At 38.5% G+C, this 15652-nt stretch overlaps 1 protein-coding gene across 1 annotated transcript in view; it reads right to left on the bottom strand.

The window, feature by feature from the left end:
• The window catches only part of SYT10 (synaptotagmin 10), a 48162-nt gene extending 32836 nt beyond the window's left edge, over positions 1-15326 (bottom strand). The window contains exons 1-2 of the mRNA XM_065416149.1: positions 15173-15326; positions 3932-4289 (exon numbers count right to left, since the gene is read on the bottom strand). Of these exons, the coding sequence (XP_065272221.1) occupies positions 3932-4289; positions 15173-15326 (512 nt within the window). The remainder of the gene's footprint in view (positions 1-3931; positions 4290-15172) is intronic.
• Positions 15327-15652: the final 326 nt, after the last annotated feature.

The raw sequence follows: 15652 nt of genomic DNA, 5'->3' as shown, positions 1-15652 counted from the left end.
TTTTCTCCCAAACTTTATCTATCTTGTCCAGTTAGATTGTAAGCTTTTCAGGGCCTCTTTGTATAATGGGGCTGCATTTTCAGTTGGGGCCTCTAGGCATTACTGTAGTACAAATAATAAAGAGTAATAATTTGGCCTTTGGCCTTAGAGTTTACTTAACCCAATATAGGATTATTAACTTGCACAGAGAAAGCACATTCACGTTATAAACTAATTATAAAATAATGAATAGTATAGAGCAGACAGTTTGGACACTCTTATTTCTCCTTTTGTATGATACAAGGATATGGGGACTTGCAATGAAATTGTAAGGCAGTAAGTTAGTCTGTTAGTGGTTGCTCCAGCCATTAAGCATAAGGTTTTCTTTCTCTTATTTTTAATCATATAATGTAACTATGATGTTGTAATTATCTAAATAAATGTCTAGTCCTTTTTTCAATCCTAGACTCCTAGTCTGAATCCTACTGTGGTAATTAGTTCTATAGGTCAATTTTGCCCTGCATTTTTTCCCCATTCGATCAGCTTTTAATTTGTTGCCTTTCAGTTTTGCTGAAAATTCCCTTGGTCTTGTATTATAAGCAAGGGTAAATAGATGCACCCAATTTACCATGAATTATTTTGTGTACTTCTATTATCTCCCCTCTTATTCCTCTCCTCTCTAAAGTGAACTGTCCCAGTCTTTTCAATATCTCCTCTTAGCAAAATCTCTCCATGCCACTAAAGATTTTCATTTCTGCCTTTGGAACTCTTCTATTTTTGCTATCTCTGTTGACTATAGTAGGAGTTTTGAGCTCAACACCTCTGAAAATCTGTTTGTATGCACGTCAACTTGGGCACCCAAAAATGGAGGCATCCAAAGTTAGAAGCTACCTTTGCAGATTTGGCCTTAGTGACTTTCCCAAGGTCACACAGTGAGTTAGTGGCAGAGTTAAAAATGGAATCTGTCTCCTCATAGTCTTGCATTCACCCCACTAGGCAGTAGCTGCCTCCTGCAGATTTCAGCAACCCCCTTCCTTTCTCTAGTTTTATTAATTTCTTAAAAAGCAAATAATCTCTACTGCAAAAGCTACTTTAAATTTAACTCCTATTTAGTTAATCTCAGTGGATGAGCTGGAGGAAGGAAAGAAGAGGAAAGAAAGAAGCTGGGCTGAAGGAATTGATTTGGGAGTGTCACAGAGTAGGAAAGAGGAACTTAATATTTTTCACCATGAGACCAACTTCTCTTTTAGAGATGCTATGGATTGTACTTCTCGATAGAAGGTGAGAATTGAAACTGTTATAGCGAATTAAATCAAGGGCTGTTTAATAAACCCAGTTTAGATTTTTCAGTAGTTAAACTAAAGTTGCAAATGGCCAGAGGGCCACAAACTGCTTTTGAAAGGACTTCTGGTATCCTGGGGAAGAAAGAGACCAAACAATTCAAGAACTTTTTTAAAAGATGAAGTTAGATGAAATTTGTTAGAAAACAAATGTAGGTAAGGGTAACTTTGTAACTTACGCCCCACTAAGAACTCCAGAATGGATGGCTATGTTACAATAAATAGCTCAAAATTATTTTTAAAAAGTTATTGTTTCCTTTCTGAAAATGTAAATGATCAGTAATCATTTTCATATCATATGTGTTCCTGGGCCTGAACGTAGTTCTCAAGTGGATGAAGGTACAAAGCCAAAATGTACCCAAGAGGTGCAACAGTGGTGCAGAAATGTTCACCCTGTTATAGTTTACTGCTTAATTGGGACCAAGACATTAAAAAAAGTCATTCTTCAGTAAGCCAACCTTCTTCATATTATTACAAACTATGACAATGATATATAATGTTCCAGTTAAGCTGAGAAACATCATTTTCCTGAACATGTCTCTGTGTTAAAAATACTATCCATAAATTGTGATCAGACACATTGTTAGGTTTTGAATAATTTATTATATGATTATAGTTATAATCAGTCAATATCATGCAGTTTGTTTTATTAATAATTAACTAATGCAAGAAGACCAAAAATGTATCTCATTTGCATGACAGACTCCTGTCCAGATCCTCTGCTCTAAATCTAAGTTCAGCATAGGTAAGGGGGATATTAAGGGTTGGTTACACTCCCTAATTCTCTGCTCCAGTACAGGTTAGAGAAGCCTAGGAGCTACTCTAACTTTAGCCACCTGGCAAACTTTACTGATTGGCTATGCTCAGCTGGCAGATGGTCCGAGTGCAATGCATTCTGGTCATTTTCTGCTGTGACATGCCTTTGCTGAATAGTGCTTCTTCTGAGAGTGGTGTAGAAGCCAGCTACACCACTTCTATGCCTGCTAGGGACTCTCCTACCACTTCAGGTATCCCAACAAGGAAGCTGTAGCCAGATTCTCAGAGTGACACAAAAGGGACTGAGCAATCCAGAGAATTGACCTTTGTGTCTGCTCTCCTGATATATAAAGTTTTGAATCATGATAATTACACTACTGAATGTGAGAGGTTCAAGGAGCAGTAGGCAAAGAGCTATATGAAACAAGTGTAGGTAAGGGGAAAAAGTATTTGTAAATACAGAAAGGACCATGTGGAAGGCTACTGTGAAACTTTTATGGGGGATCTGATTCTAAAAATACACAACAAAGTATTTTGTAGGATAGACACTCAGCTTTGAGGGGAACCCTAAAAGGGCTATGTCTCCAAAGATCCTACTGTCAAATGGCAGCTCCAAAGCCAGGAGAGATGAAAAGCCAATCTGAGTGAACTTTTCCCCTTGAAAATCTGGAATGAGCAGAGAGAAAGACCCCCTGGAAACACTACCAGCTGATACCAGTGAGAAGAGGAGAAATCACTGCTTATACTCCTTAAGATTGTCCCCAAATCCCTATGCACAAGAGGTCAATAGAAGGTTGTCTATGTACATATATACTGGGCCACTGTGGGGCCACTGTGGGGGACAGAATCTGTCTCAAGATGTCATCTTCAACATTTGCCTGAACTGTTCATGTATTTTTGCTTCAGTTTCAAGTGTACATAGTACAAATCATTTATTGAGCAAAAATGAAATACTTTATATTTAGCATTTATTGGTTTCATTTATGTCATGATTCACAGCATCTCTCTTCCCCGGCTTCATTTTCCCTGTGTCTAAAAAGCATTGCTAAATTATTTCAGATGTAGTGAGTGATGTTGTATTTCACTGTTTACATGTCTGATGTGCATTAAATACTTAAGTCACAAAAAATTCTTTGATACTACAGGTACTGCTACATGTCACAGTATATCTTTAGTTCACCACATATTGACATAATCCAGTACCTGAGATGGACAAACAGTTGGTATTCTCTAAATTGTACCAGGGCTTTCGGAGCTGCTTCAGATTTATTAAAAAACCCCTCTGTATTATAAGTGTAACGTATTAGGAATATTCCACAAAGAGATATATTTTGCTGAGTGTGGAATTTTTAATCCTTTTAAAATGTCAATCCACATCTTAAAGAAATGTGCATCAACCACATGTTTGTAATTTATTTTATGAGTCAAATTTTCAGTTGATGGAGCTGTAAAAATATGCATACCGATTGTACCTGAAAGCTGGAGATGTCCTATAAGCTTGCCTGGCTCTGGCAAATTGCCCTAAAAGATCCTTCCTTAATAAAAATTTGTATGGAAATGTGTCACAAGTACAAATACATATTTAAGTACAATAGCGACAGACATAGACTTGATCTTTGCATTTATAAACAATGAAATAATTTAATTTAAATATTCATTTTTGAGAGCGTGTTCATTATGGCTGTTTACTGAAAACTTTGCAGAAATGTTGATGCTTTGGCTTAATATGACTGTTTTACCGAAAACTTGTAAGCACTGGACTGAGAACGCTCCAATTTTGAGGCCTTAATTCACAACAAAATGCTCTGGCTCGTATCTATACTCTATAAATTGCCATAAAATTGTGTTTTCCTTACCTAGATGAGGATGCAGGCTCAGTGATCTGTCTCTGCATGCGTGCATGTTTAATTAGATGTTCTTTCAATGCATTCTGGACTTCTGCTGGAATATCAGGTGAAGTGTGGCTAATTTTCATTGCAGCCTCAAGTACATTCACTGAAGGTTTCCCATTTTCTTTAATTTCCTTTTTCTCGTTGGTTTCAAAAACCTCAGCAGGAGCACTACAGGTGCTTTGAGGGATATTACTGGTATTAGAAATAAGAGGTTTGCTTCTCCAGCATGGCCAACACAACTTCCAAAAGACAAATAGCGAGACTACCAGCAAGGCAAGCCCACAGAAGCTGACGACTACTGCTAGCAGACTGACTGAGATGTCTGCAAACAATCAAAAACAAAGATCATCAAGACAGTCAAATACAGAGAAAAAGAAACATGACAAGTAAGGAAGCAGAAGATTTTAGATATTTCTCTTGTGTAGAGCTTTCAGGATATGACAGATTAACATTTTCACTCTTGCAGATATCTAAAAAATATACATTTTAAAAGTTTTATCCACTAATAACAATTTAACTAAAATTCTATTAATTATTGCTTTGTTTCCAAGCCAATGGCCAGTTTCGGCCAGTCTTACTCACACTAAAACGAATGAGTGTACATGAGGAATAAAGTGCTAAACATTGAGAGGAATCGTAGCCTGTCTTTCCATTGATTTTAGTGGGCTTTGGGTTAGGCCCTTGGGTTAGGCCCTGGCAAGAACTTCAGTGGAGTAAAACCAAGAATGTAGCTGACTCAAAAAATTAAAATCACAGAAGTTATCTTCTATGAGTAAACATTAATATAGATCAACATATGCACCCTGGCAGAGATATACAGTTGTTCAGCATCTTCCAAACTTTAGTCACATTAGGAAATGTGCATTGGATGCATTGGAAACATGTCAGAAGTCCAAAGGCAACACATAATTTGCATAAAATAGAACAGAATACAGCTGCTCTCTTTTTTAACAAATATGGAGGTACGACCAGCACAGATCAAGATGGCATTTATTGTGCTGGTACCTGGCGTCTCCATGGGCAATCCCTCTGTACTGAAAATGAGGCTCACCACAGAGCACATTGTAGACCGTGTGCTGCACTTTAGCTACCCCTGCTATCCTGCATTTGATTTGGCCTGCCACCATGGGTGAACATGTCCAATGGCATTACCAAAGTAAAGAAAACAGATTTCATCTCTCTCAACTTTGTGAACAAATTCAGATTTCAGGGGAAGGCTGACCTTTCGTAGTGCCAGTAGGAGTCCTGATTAGGAGAGTTATTATATGAGACACACTTCAGTTTGATTTTTTTCAGTACCATGTTATATTATAAAATATAGACTTAAAAATACTCAAACCCCTTTTCTTTTGAAAAGGGCCTTTCACATGTTTTAAAATTATTCAATCGGCCCCAATTAAAGCTTGTGGAGAATTCTTGTCCCGTAAGCAATTGATGCTACTGCTTATTATAACAAGGGTTGACAGATCTACAGCTAATACTTTGCATCCAAAGCTTCAGGCTCCATGCAGCTAAAATGAACCAGCTGAGAAGCACATTGAGCACTTTAAATACAAGTTTGCTAAAAAAATCACATAAAGAAAAAAATCCTTGAACTACACAGTGGTTCTATGAAATGGTATGTAGCTCACTCTTCCCTTAGGGGGATTAGAAGTACAATTGAAATTTGAGAAGTTTGTTTTTTTAAACATTATAGTTATGATTACCAGATACATATCTTTCAATAATAAATATTGAGCTCAATGTCCATATACCATGAAAAGGGATAACAGTAATAAAAGAAAAAAAGAAAGGTTTAGAGCCTTGAGAAAATTGGAAAACCTTGGGGTTTAAACTGAGCCAAATCAAGATAAAAAAGGTACTTAAAAATAAAAAAGCAGAACATTCTTTTGTGTAGAGACTGTATGGTTTGGCCAATGTACATGGGAGAGGGGCATTTCTGGCACATGATGGCATATATCACATTGGTAGAACGCAAAAGAATAAATGGATACAAATCAGACATCAAGAATTGTAACATTCAAAAGCCAATCTCCCTAGACACTCAATAACAGACTTAAAAGTGGCCATTCTTCAACAAAAAAACTTCAAAAACAGACTTCAGTGAAAAACTGTAGAACTGGAATTAATTTGCAAACTGGACACCATCAAATTAGGCCTGAATAAAGACTGGGAGTGGCTGGGTCACTACAAAAAGTAATTTTCCCTCAGTTGACAAGAAGGTGTGAGTATCAACAGTTGGGAATGGGCCACATCCACCCTCGTTAGCACTACAAAAAGTAATTTTCCCTCTGTTGATATTCACCCCTTCTTGTCAACTGTTGGGAATAGGCTACATCCACCCTGTTTGAATTGGCTTCATTAGCACTGACCCCCTACTTGGTAAGATAACTCCCATCTTTTCATGTGCTGTAATATATATACCTGCCTACTGTATTTTTCACTCCATGCATCTGATGAAGTGGGTTTTAGCCCACAAAAGCTTAGGCCCAAATAAATTTGTTAGTCTCTAAGGTGCCACAAAGACACCTTGTTGTTTTTGCTGATACAGACTAACATGGCTACCACTCTGAAATTTTAATGAGAATCATTCATTCTAAGGCCAGAAGGGACCATTAGATCCTCTGTCTAGTCTGATCTCTGGTATTTCAAAGGCCATTCAGTTTCAGTAACTAATTTGAATTTGTCTGGCTTCAGCTTCCAGCCATAGGTTCTTGTTATGCCTTTCTCCACTAGAGTAAAGAGACCTTTAGTATCCATCATTTTCTATCCTGAAAGTAGTTATACACTGTAATCAAGTCGTTTCTCAATCTTTTTGAAAAACTAAACAGATTGAGTTTTATGTAGAGAGGGGTGGGAAATGGTTCCCCATCCCAGACTGTGATGAACCCACCCCAAAATTTGCATTAGCCTCCCCCCCATAACCTCCCCTCCCACTGCAAAGGTCAAATGTTACAGAGAAGTAAGGGTGGCATGGGACACTAAGTCTGCTGTAAAAAGTGATATTTGCATGTTTGTTAATATCACTTTTCACAGCCTCCCAGCTAGCTAGCAAGTTTGCTGCAAAAAGTGATATTGACAAAGTTTCTTTGCAACACCCCTCCTGTCTTAAACAATAATTATTTTTAAAAAGATCTGTTTATAACATTAATTTGATAAAATGTGTTTTGGTCTTAATTTAAAAGCAACGAGAAAATGTAAATTCATTTTAAACAGTAGAGTTATAAATGTAGCATTTAAAATAGGGTTAATATAAAAATGTGTTTTAGTTTACAAGGGGGAGGAAGGGTCACACTCAAAGGCTTGTGGTGGGAAAGAGGTTGCCAATACAAAAAGTTTGAGAACCACTGATCTAGATAATAGTTAGTCCTGCCTCAGTGCAAGAGATTGGACTAGATGACCTATTGAGGTCCCTTCCAGTACTACATTACTATAATTCTAGGCTACTGTAGGTATGGCCTGTATCCTTTCCTCCTTGATGTGTGATCTTGCAGTTGGCTGTACTAAAACACATTTTGTTTGAAAATGTCCAGATTACCAGGAGATCCAGGTGGCTCTGTATGACTGTCCTGTCCTCATCACTATTTACACCTCTACCCTGATATAACGCTGTCCTTGGGAGCCAAAAAATCTTACCGTGATATAGGTGAAACCGTGTTATATCGAACTTGCTTTGATCCGCCGGAGTGCACAGCCCCTCCCACCCCCCCGAGCACTGCTTTACCGCGTTATATCCTAATTTGTGTTATATCAGGTCGCGTTATATCGGGGTAGAGGTGTATCACTCCACTAGTCTGTGCCATCCCCAAATTTTATCAGCCGTTATATTTATTTCCAAATCATTGATAAAAATGTTGAATACTGTCAAGCCTAAGCCCAGCAGAATCTCTCTAGAAACACCAACATTCAATGAGGATTCCCCAGTAACTACTTTTTTGAGTTCCCTTATTAGGAACATGAGGAAGTTTAGTTATTTGAATAGGTGGGGACTGAGTCACAAATAAAAAGCAGTCATAGAATTGCACAACTCCTTTCCTTTGAGGCTCTTGATAAAAATCCAACACATGTGAGTTATTGGTCTTAGCCAGAGGCAGTGGCTTTTCTAATACTTCAACTTTTCTGTGAAGGAAAACACTTTTTTAAAATCAAGGCTCCCACTCACAACTTACTACACCTCTACCTTGATAGAACGCCGTCCTCGGGAGCCAAAAAATCTTACCGCGTTATAGGTGAAACCGCGTTATATCGAACTTGCTTTGATCCACCGGAGTGCGCAGCCCCGCCCCCCCCGGAGCACTGCTTTACTGCGTTATATCCGAATTCGTGTTATATCGTGTCGTGTTATATCGAGGTAGCGGTGTACTATCCTCTTTAGTTTTAACAGCTTTAAATTGTAAATATTTTAAATGGTTTTCTCATTGGTTTCAGATTTTATCTAATTCTAATAATTTACAGGAAATATATCAAATCACGTTAACCCAAAAGAATCAGGTCAGACTTCTAAACCCTCAGTAATAAGAAAAAAGTTATATGAGAGGTAATTTTATGAGTATTTGAAATATATTCAACAGCTTCACATGCTGTAATTGTACCATAAAATATTTTAATTAATAACAATGCAGTTTTGCATTTCCTAGGAAGTTGAGCAGCAAATTCATTCCCCAAATACTGAAATTATTGCTATAAATCTAAATATCATAGACGATAACAAAAAGTACAGATAGTATTAGCTCATTTCCTCAGTTCTGATGGTCACTCAACTAAGCAATTATTAAAAATTACCCTGCTGTCATATTAAGCCAGAATTCATTCAAGCCCATCTGTGGAATAGTATTAAACCTGAGCTTTCCAAATCCTATGTATCAGACTGGAAATGTCGCCTATAATGTCTTTTTCACAGAAAGTTTGATTTAATAAGAGAAAATATCAAGAGACATTTCTTCAGACAGGAGTCTCTTTGCATGCCCATCAAGGAAGTTTAGTACTTAAGGCTAAATCTGTCAACAGGAATGGATTGCATTCCCTATATGTCAATAGTGTGCTATTTGTCCCTAACTAAGACTTAAAGCTAGGGACAAATTAAGAGCCTAATTTAATTTTTGGATGCAGATGGATGTACATTAATTCTGTTATGGAAAAAGTCATGGGTGTCTGTATTCTGAGATGGCTGCTCTAACCTGCTCTGGGTTTGAAGATGGGTCAGGAAATCAGGGACCTGTAACCAGCTCCCTGACAGTCCTCTCCCCCCAGTTGCATTCAGCCATTTATCTTCAATGGTATCTAGAATAGGACATCTCAAGTTTTGTTCTTATGCTTCACAATATCTTATAAGTGCTGTGGATTGCATTTAGCATTCCTGTCCTCATGTTGTGCTGTATTAAAACTATGGATGAAAACATGTCCAGATTGAAGTCAATCACAAATTTCCTATTGGCTTCAGGATAGGGCCAGGATTTCATGTAGGGTATTTTTTGTACAGCATCCAATCATTTGCCATGATTTCATCTCCACAAGCTAATAAGAGTTTATGATTGCAAGTACCTGTCATTTTCTGTTGGTTTTCCAATTAAAATGACTCCTTTAAACTGTTGTATCATTGGGCCATTTTGTATTTCTCATTTGAGTTTGTCACATTTATTTTTGGAAATGCAAAGTGCCTGAGTAGTATTTACTTCAAATTCTTCTTCCTGTAGCTCTTGGCTTTCACTGTTTATAGGCACCCTTGAAAATACATCCACTACGAAAAGTTTATTATCAGCCAGTATTTCACATTAAACAAGTACTCTAGAAATTTCATGATCATTTTCTGGATTCTAGGCAATGCTTTGCACAATAATTTCTGTAATAGAGCATACAACAATTTATGGTCCATATTGACTTCAGTTGATTTCAGCTCACATCCAAAAGTGAAACCACTCTTACATTTAGAAATCTAGACAAGATCTCCTCGGCTGTTCTCATACATGAACACTCACATTTGATGGCCTTACTCAAATCTTTTGACTCTGTTCAAACTTGCTTGTTTTTTATTCCAGTGGCCATACTGTTAACCCACTCTGTTGGCATCTGAATTTGCTCAATAAGTACTTTTATGTTATTGTTCACTGATAATGGACCTGATGGTTGCACATATTTTTGGTGGCACACTGGGATATATATGAATGTGTGATTCATTATCTCTTGAGAGAATAACAATCCAGTCATCAAATATATTTCATCCTGAGCAGCAGACAAGTTCCATATCCATTTGATCATTGGTATTTTCAGACTGCCCTTCAACCCAAGCACCCACAAGACTTTCCTTTTTCACTGTTTCAGACTCTACTTAACAGTGTGTCTTTATACAGTGTAGTCTATAGGAATTGGGTAATGTCCTATTAAATAGTTTGTGAGTCCTCTAGGGTATGTCTACACAGGGATAAAAAAAAACCATGGCTGGCCTGGGTCAGCTGACTCAGGCTCGTGGGGCTCGGGCTCTGGGGCTAAAAAATTGCTGTGTAGACATTCAGGCTTGGGCTGGACCCCCGAGCCCTGGGATCCGGCAAGGGTGGAGGGTCCTGGGCTCAATCCTTCAGCACATAATACTCATGTGCACGGATGTACATACTGCTGTTTAAATATTCTGTATTCAAGTATTTAGATATTTAAATATGTTAACAGTGTTAATATTTTAACAACAAATGTGTGTTTGCATTACTTTTCTGGTGTCAGTAAATATTAAATTATGTTTGCTAACAGGGGTTTAATTAGTGAGATTGTTTTAAATTTAATCTGAGTGTAAATGCAGTTGATGAGCATCATCTGATGGCAATGGTTTGAAGAGGAAGAAGTGTTTGCAAATAAATGCAAATGCTCCTTCAAGAATCAGTCATTAATTGAAATTCACATTCATGTTCTAGCTTTGAGAGAAAATATTATCTCAATAAAATTGCATGGTCAAATGCAATAATTGAAGAGAGACCACCACTGACCATTGATTTTCAAGTATAATAGCATACATAATACAGACATTTAATATAGGTTTTAGTTTGTATGGTCATTCATAAAAGGCACTCGCTGTATTAAACAAAAGAAAGGTAAAAGCTCAGATTGTGCAAGCAGTATCCTGTATCACCAAATGATGTCTTGCACTGCTAAGGAATATAACTACTCTGTCTGTAGAGACATGGTTACTTTCAAACACAAATTAAGTTATAGTACAATTGATAGTAATCTTAATGAACACTGATACTCATATAGAAGTATACATGGCTACAGAAAAAGTTTCCCATTCTTCAATGGAGAGATAAAAAAAACATGTAGGAGGAGGAAATCACTTTTTCATTCATCTCTCTTTGGAGTAGACTGCCTACTACTCCATATTTGGGGTGGTTCATTGATGTGATTTTACCAATATGAGCCAACTAATATGATCTCTTAAGCATCCTATGTGACACTCTAATAATTTTGGACTAGATTCTGCCACCCTTACTCATGTTGAGTAGTACCTTATTTGGCAAGTAGTCCCATTGATATCAGTGGGACTATTTACTAGTAATACTCTCCAAATATGGTACTATATGACAAGAGTGGCAGAACTTAGGTATGACTGTCTAACTTTTGGCCTGATCCTGCTGCCTTTCTTCAAATGAAACTCTTCTGTGATTCTGGGCAGATTGTGAACCCCTTACAGTAATGAGCAGCCTCTCACATAAGTAATCCTGATGACTTTAATAGCACTACTCATGGAGCAACTGTTCACCACTGAGAGTTAGGGGTTTGCAGTCCAGCACCCAGCGAGTTCAATGGAAGTTTTGTCTGAAGAAGAAATGCTGGATCACGTCTTTTATCAGTGCATTAGTGGTCTCATTTAATGAGAGGAACAGTTTAAAAATTTTAATAAGTTTTAAAACACACATCCACATATTTATGAGAAATGAAGAAAATGTCATACTACAGAAAAGAATGCCTTTATTTTAAAACACTCTTTATGGTTTTTCATGTGAAGATGCCCTAAGATTCTATAGCTTATTAAAATGACGTAGACACACTCAAGACAATGTATTTGCTGAAGAGAAGTTAAAATTTTAGCAAGCATTCATCAAATGGAAGACATATAATCTAATATCCTTATAATTTAGAAAATACATCCTCTAGCATTTTTTTTATGTAAGATGTGTTTCTAGAAATCTTATGAACAAGCACTTTTATATTCTCACCTCAGCCACTTTTACTTCATGACAAATTGTTATTGCCGCAGAATACAAAATTTAAAATCCCAGGCCTTTTGGTAGTTGCAAGTTGGTTAAGTGTTATGGATTTAAAATACTGATAAGATTGTTGGTTTTGAAGAAATGCTAACAATTAAGGTATGCAATCTAATATCAAAACAGGTGCTGAATTTAAATTTCTAAACGTAATCATTTGCCTTATCAGTACCTTGGAGAGCACCTTTGTATCTTTCATATCTTATTCCTTTATATTACATTTACGTTTATTAATTTTATTATAACAATGACCCTCAAAAATGAATATACAATGCACAAGGTGCTCTTTTACTATAAGTAAAGCAACCCTACTGGAAGATTTTGAAGCTCAACACCAACTACATCTCCATTTGATATGATTCAATCTGGATCAAGATAATTAACATATGCTTGATTATAGCAAATATGCTAAAATATACTATATTTAATTAAAAACGCTAGTAGGAATACTGTGTAGTTCAACCAAATGAAAAATAATCAATCACATCCACCAGCAACACTTCTGCATACACAATCTATTAATCTGTCCACCCATTTATAGCGTGTAATATATTGTATGTATTCCTCGCGCACACAGACATTGAAATATACACAGCCTCCCCCCAATCGATGCAGATACACTTCCTGCTGGATTCTGTTCCTACTGAAAACTTTTGGACTTTTGCCCCAACTCCAGTAGCAGCAGAATCACTTCGTTTGTTCTTGGCTCAGGTAAATAACCACATAAAATGATCCAGAGGCGCCAGCTAGCGTTAACTTGGTCAGGGAGATTTCATTATGGATCCCTGTATTCAAGCTGTGTAAATGCACCTTAGAATAAAACTTGGCACACGGTGCCTTAGCCTATGAGAAAGAACTGGAAGGGTGGTGGTTGTTATGGTGGTTTTGTTTTTGTCAACAGGAGTTGGAAATAAATTAGATCCTCATTCCTCTCTCTTTTTAAGTGAGGAGTTGCTCTGTTCTGAGGTGGGATTGTTGAGTGCTATAAAACTCCACCCACTGCACTAAAGACTTAGGGCATTAAAAACAAACAAACAAACACAGGTGGGACATTTATACTACTGTTATTGATTTTCATATGGATTTTTAAACTACATGTTTATTATTTTTCTCTGTTGTTCAGGTCTCGCCTGCGAGCGCACAAGAATAAAGCACCAAAAATGAGCTATTTTTTAAAGGCTCCCTTTAAAAACATTAGCATAGAAAAGGCAACGGAATCATGTACTATGACAAAGTAAGGTGAAAGAGGCGAACTGAGCCAGAAACCCCGAGACAATTCAGAAATGAATCCGAAACTCATTCCCTAACCTTGATGTGCCTAGGTACAAACAGTAAGTGACCAAATATGGTACCACTTGAGCTGCGTTAACTAGGCAAAATGAGACAATTTCACCTTTGATAGATTATCTTGCTTCTGGGGATTTAAATCAGTCCTTTATTTTCTTCAAGTCTTCCCTGATGGGTCCTAGAACAGATCTGATCCCAAAGCACTACACTGAATCTACAGGTTTCCATTTGTACATGTTCATCAAACCTAGCCAACGTAAAATACATATCCTTAACAACAATTTCTTCCTTAAACGGGGACTCATCCTATGGGATAAATGGAGACTATCTTATTAAAATAACTGTTCCGTTCATTCATAAAACGCCTTGGTGTTGCCAGGCTTTATGGCAGCAATACTTTGCATCATCATTAAGAGATCACTGTAACAGCGGGTCATCCAGAAAGAGCCGAAAGTGCACACAAAGGTATATCGATGGATTGGTTTGGGGTCCCCCAGGATATTTTTCTCCCATAACTGTAACACGATATACCTTTTTCATAGTTAAAACTTCAACAACAAAAATCGGGTATTCACATTAAAAACCATCTAAACACCGTGTCTCTGCTCTGGGAATAGGGTTCCTGTCCATTCCCCCTCCCCCAAATCTTGAGCAATGTTATATAGAGCAAGCCTTCATTTGAAGCGCTTCCGATTCATACAACCTGTTGACTTGGTGGCTGCCTGATTGAAACCCTGTGCTCGAAATATCGCAAGGAAAAATAAGGGCCACTGGGGAGAACAGAGAAGGGGAGACGTGGGGTAAATCATACATGTACAATAACACTTCCTTTCCCCGGAACATATATTACTAACCATTGTTTATAACACTAAACCAGCAGTCTCTTCCCCCTCCCTACATCGGTGCAACAGGAGAAAATAGTTTTCCAGTCTTAAGAAAGGAAAAATTTCGTTGCAGAACAATGGAAGTTCAAATGTGTGTGTGTGTGTGGGGGGGGGAAATAGAAGGGGGGGGACTAGCACTAGAAAGGGGGGGAAGGAGAAGGGATACAAGGCGGGATATTTCCTGTTGCACAAATCCAACCAACTGTTGGGCTTTCACTTTGGGGTGATTCTCTCTCTTTCCTCCACTCCCTGTTCCCCGATCCAAGGTCTTGACACCCCCCCCCCCACCCCAGCATTTTCCTTTCCTTTGTACTTATTGTCCTCACGCCCTGCAGCATCGCTACAGCAGCAGCCCCTCCACACAGCATCGGAACCTTCCCGGGGCTCTGCTTTATAATCATCACCATACATAGCAAAGGAGGCTGTTGGGCACCAGCGTTTGCTGTGCTTGTGCTGAGTGCGGTCCTGAGCACTCGAAGAAAAACTGCTTATGGTTATTGTTATTTTAACGTGGATTCTCTCTCTCCCCCCCCCCCAACTCCATAGGCAAAGCAAAGAAAAAGTTCAACTTTCCGAACGCCCACACAACCTGCTGCCGCTGCTATTAGTAGATAACCGTCCCACACGCGTGTCCCCCCCTCTTTGCACTAAGGAAGCGAAGTAGAGGCAAGGAGCAGAGTGAGGGGGACAGGGGGAAAAAGAGGGTGGTGGAAAGAAGTGGGGGGGGGGAAGCAGCAGAAGACTAGAGACGAGCAGGAGAGGAGAGCTCTGCAGAGAGTCCACTGTACCTGTGCTGCCTATACCTTGCTTGGTGGTCTCCAAGGGGAAGAAGATGCCTGAACATTTCTCCCGCTCCACCTGGCCCCCCAGGCACAGCTCTGAGATGATCTGCAGCGCCTTGTGACACAGGCTCCCCACACCATCCTCCTTGTGGAAACTCATCTTCTCCTTCTTCTTCTTCTCCTGCCTCCTTCCCTCTCCTCTAAGCCATTGCTTGCCTGGGAAGGGTTTTCTGGATGTCACTAAAAAGCTACTCAGCTACCAAGTCACCATCCCCGGAAGAAAAGAAAAAAAAAAAGGCAAGGGGAGAGGAAGAGCAGAGAGAGAACCAGTGCAATTGACACGTTGCAAGTGAACCAAGGCTCTCATCAGCAAGGGGGGGTGGGAGGGAAAAAGAAAAGGAGGGAAACAAAATAAGCATCCACTTAGCAACGCCTTTTGTGCCTAGCAGGCTTCGGTAGGCAGCTGTGTCCAATGGCAGCAGAGCG

Source organism: Emys orbicularis, chromosome 1 (assembly GCF_028017835.1).
Source record: "Emys orbicularis isolate rEmyOrb1 chromosome 1, rEmyOrb1.hap1, whole genome shotgun sequence".
Lineage (NCBI taxonomy): Eukaryota > Metazoa > Chordata > Testudines > Emydidae > Emys > Emys orbicularis.
This window is presented reverse-complemented; position numbering and strand designations above follow the sequence as displayed.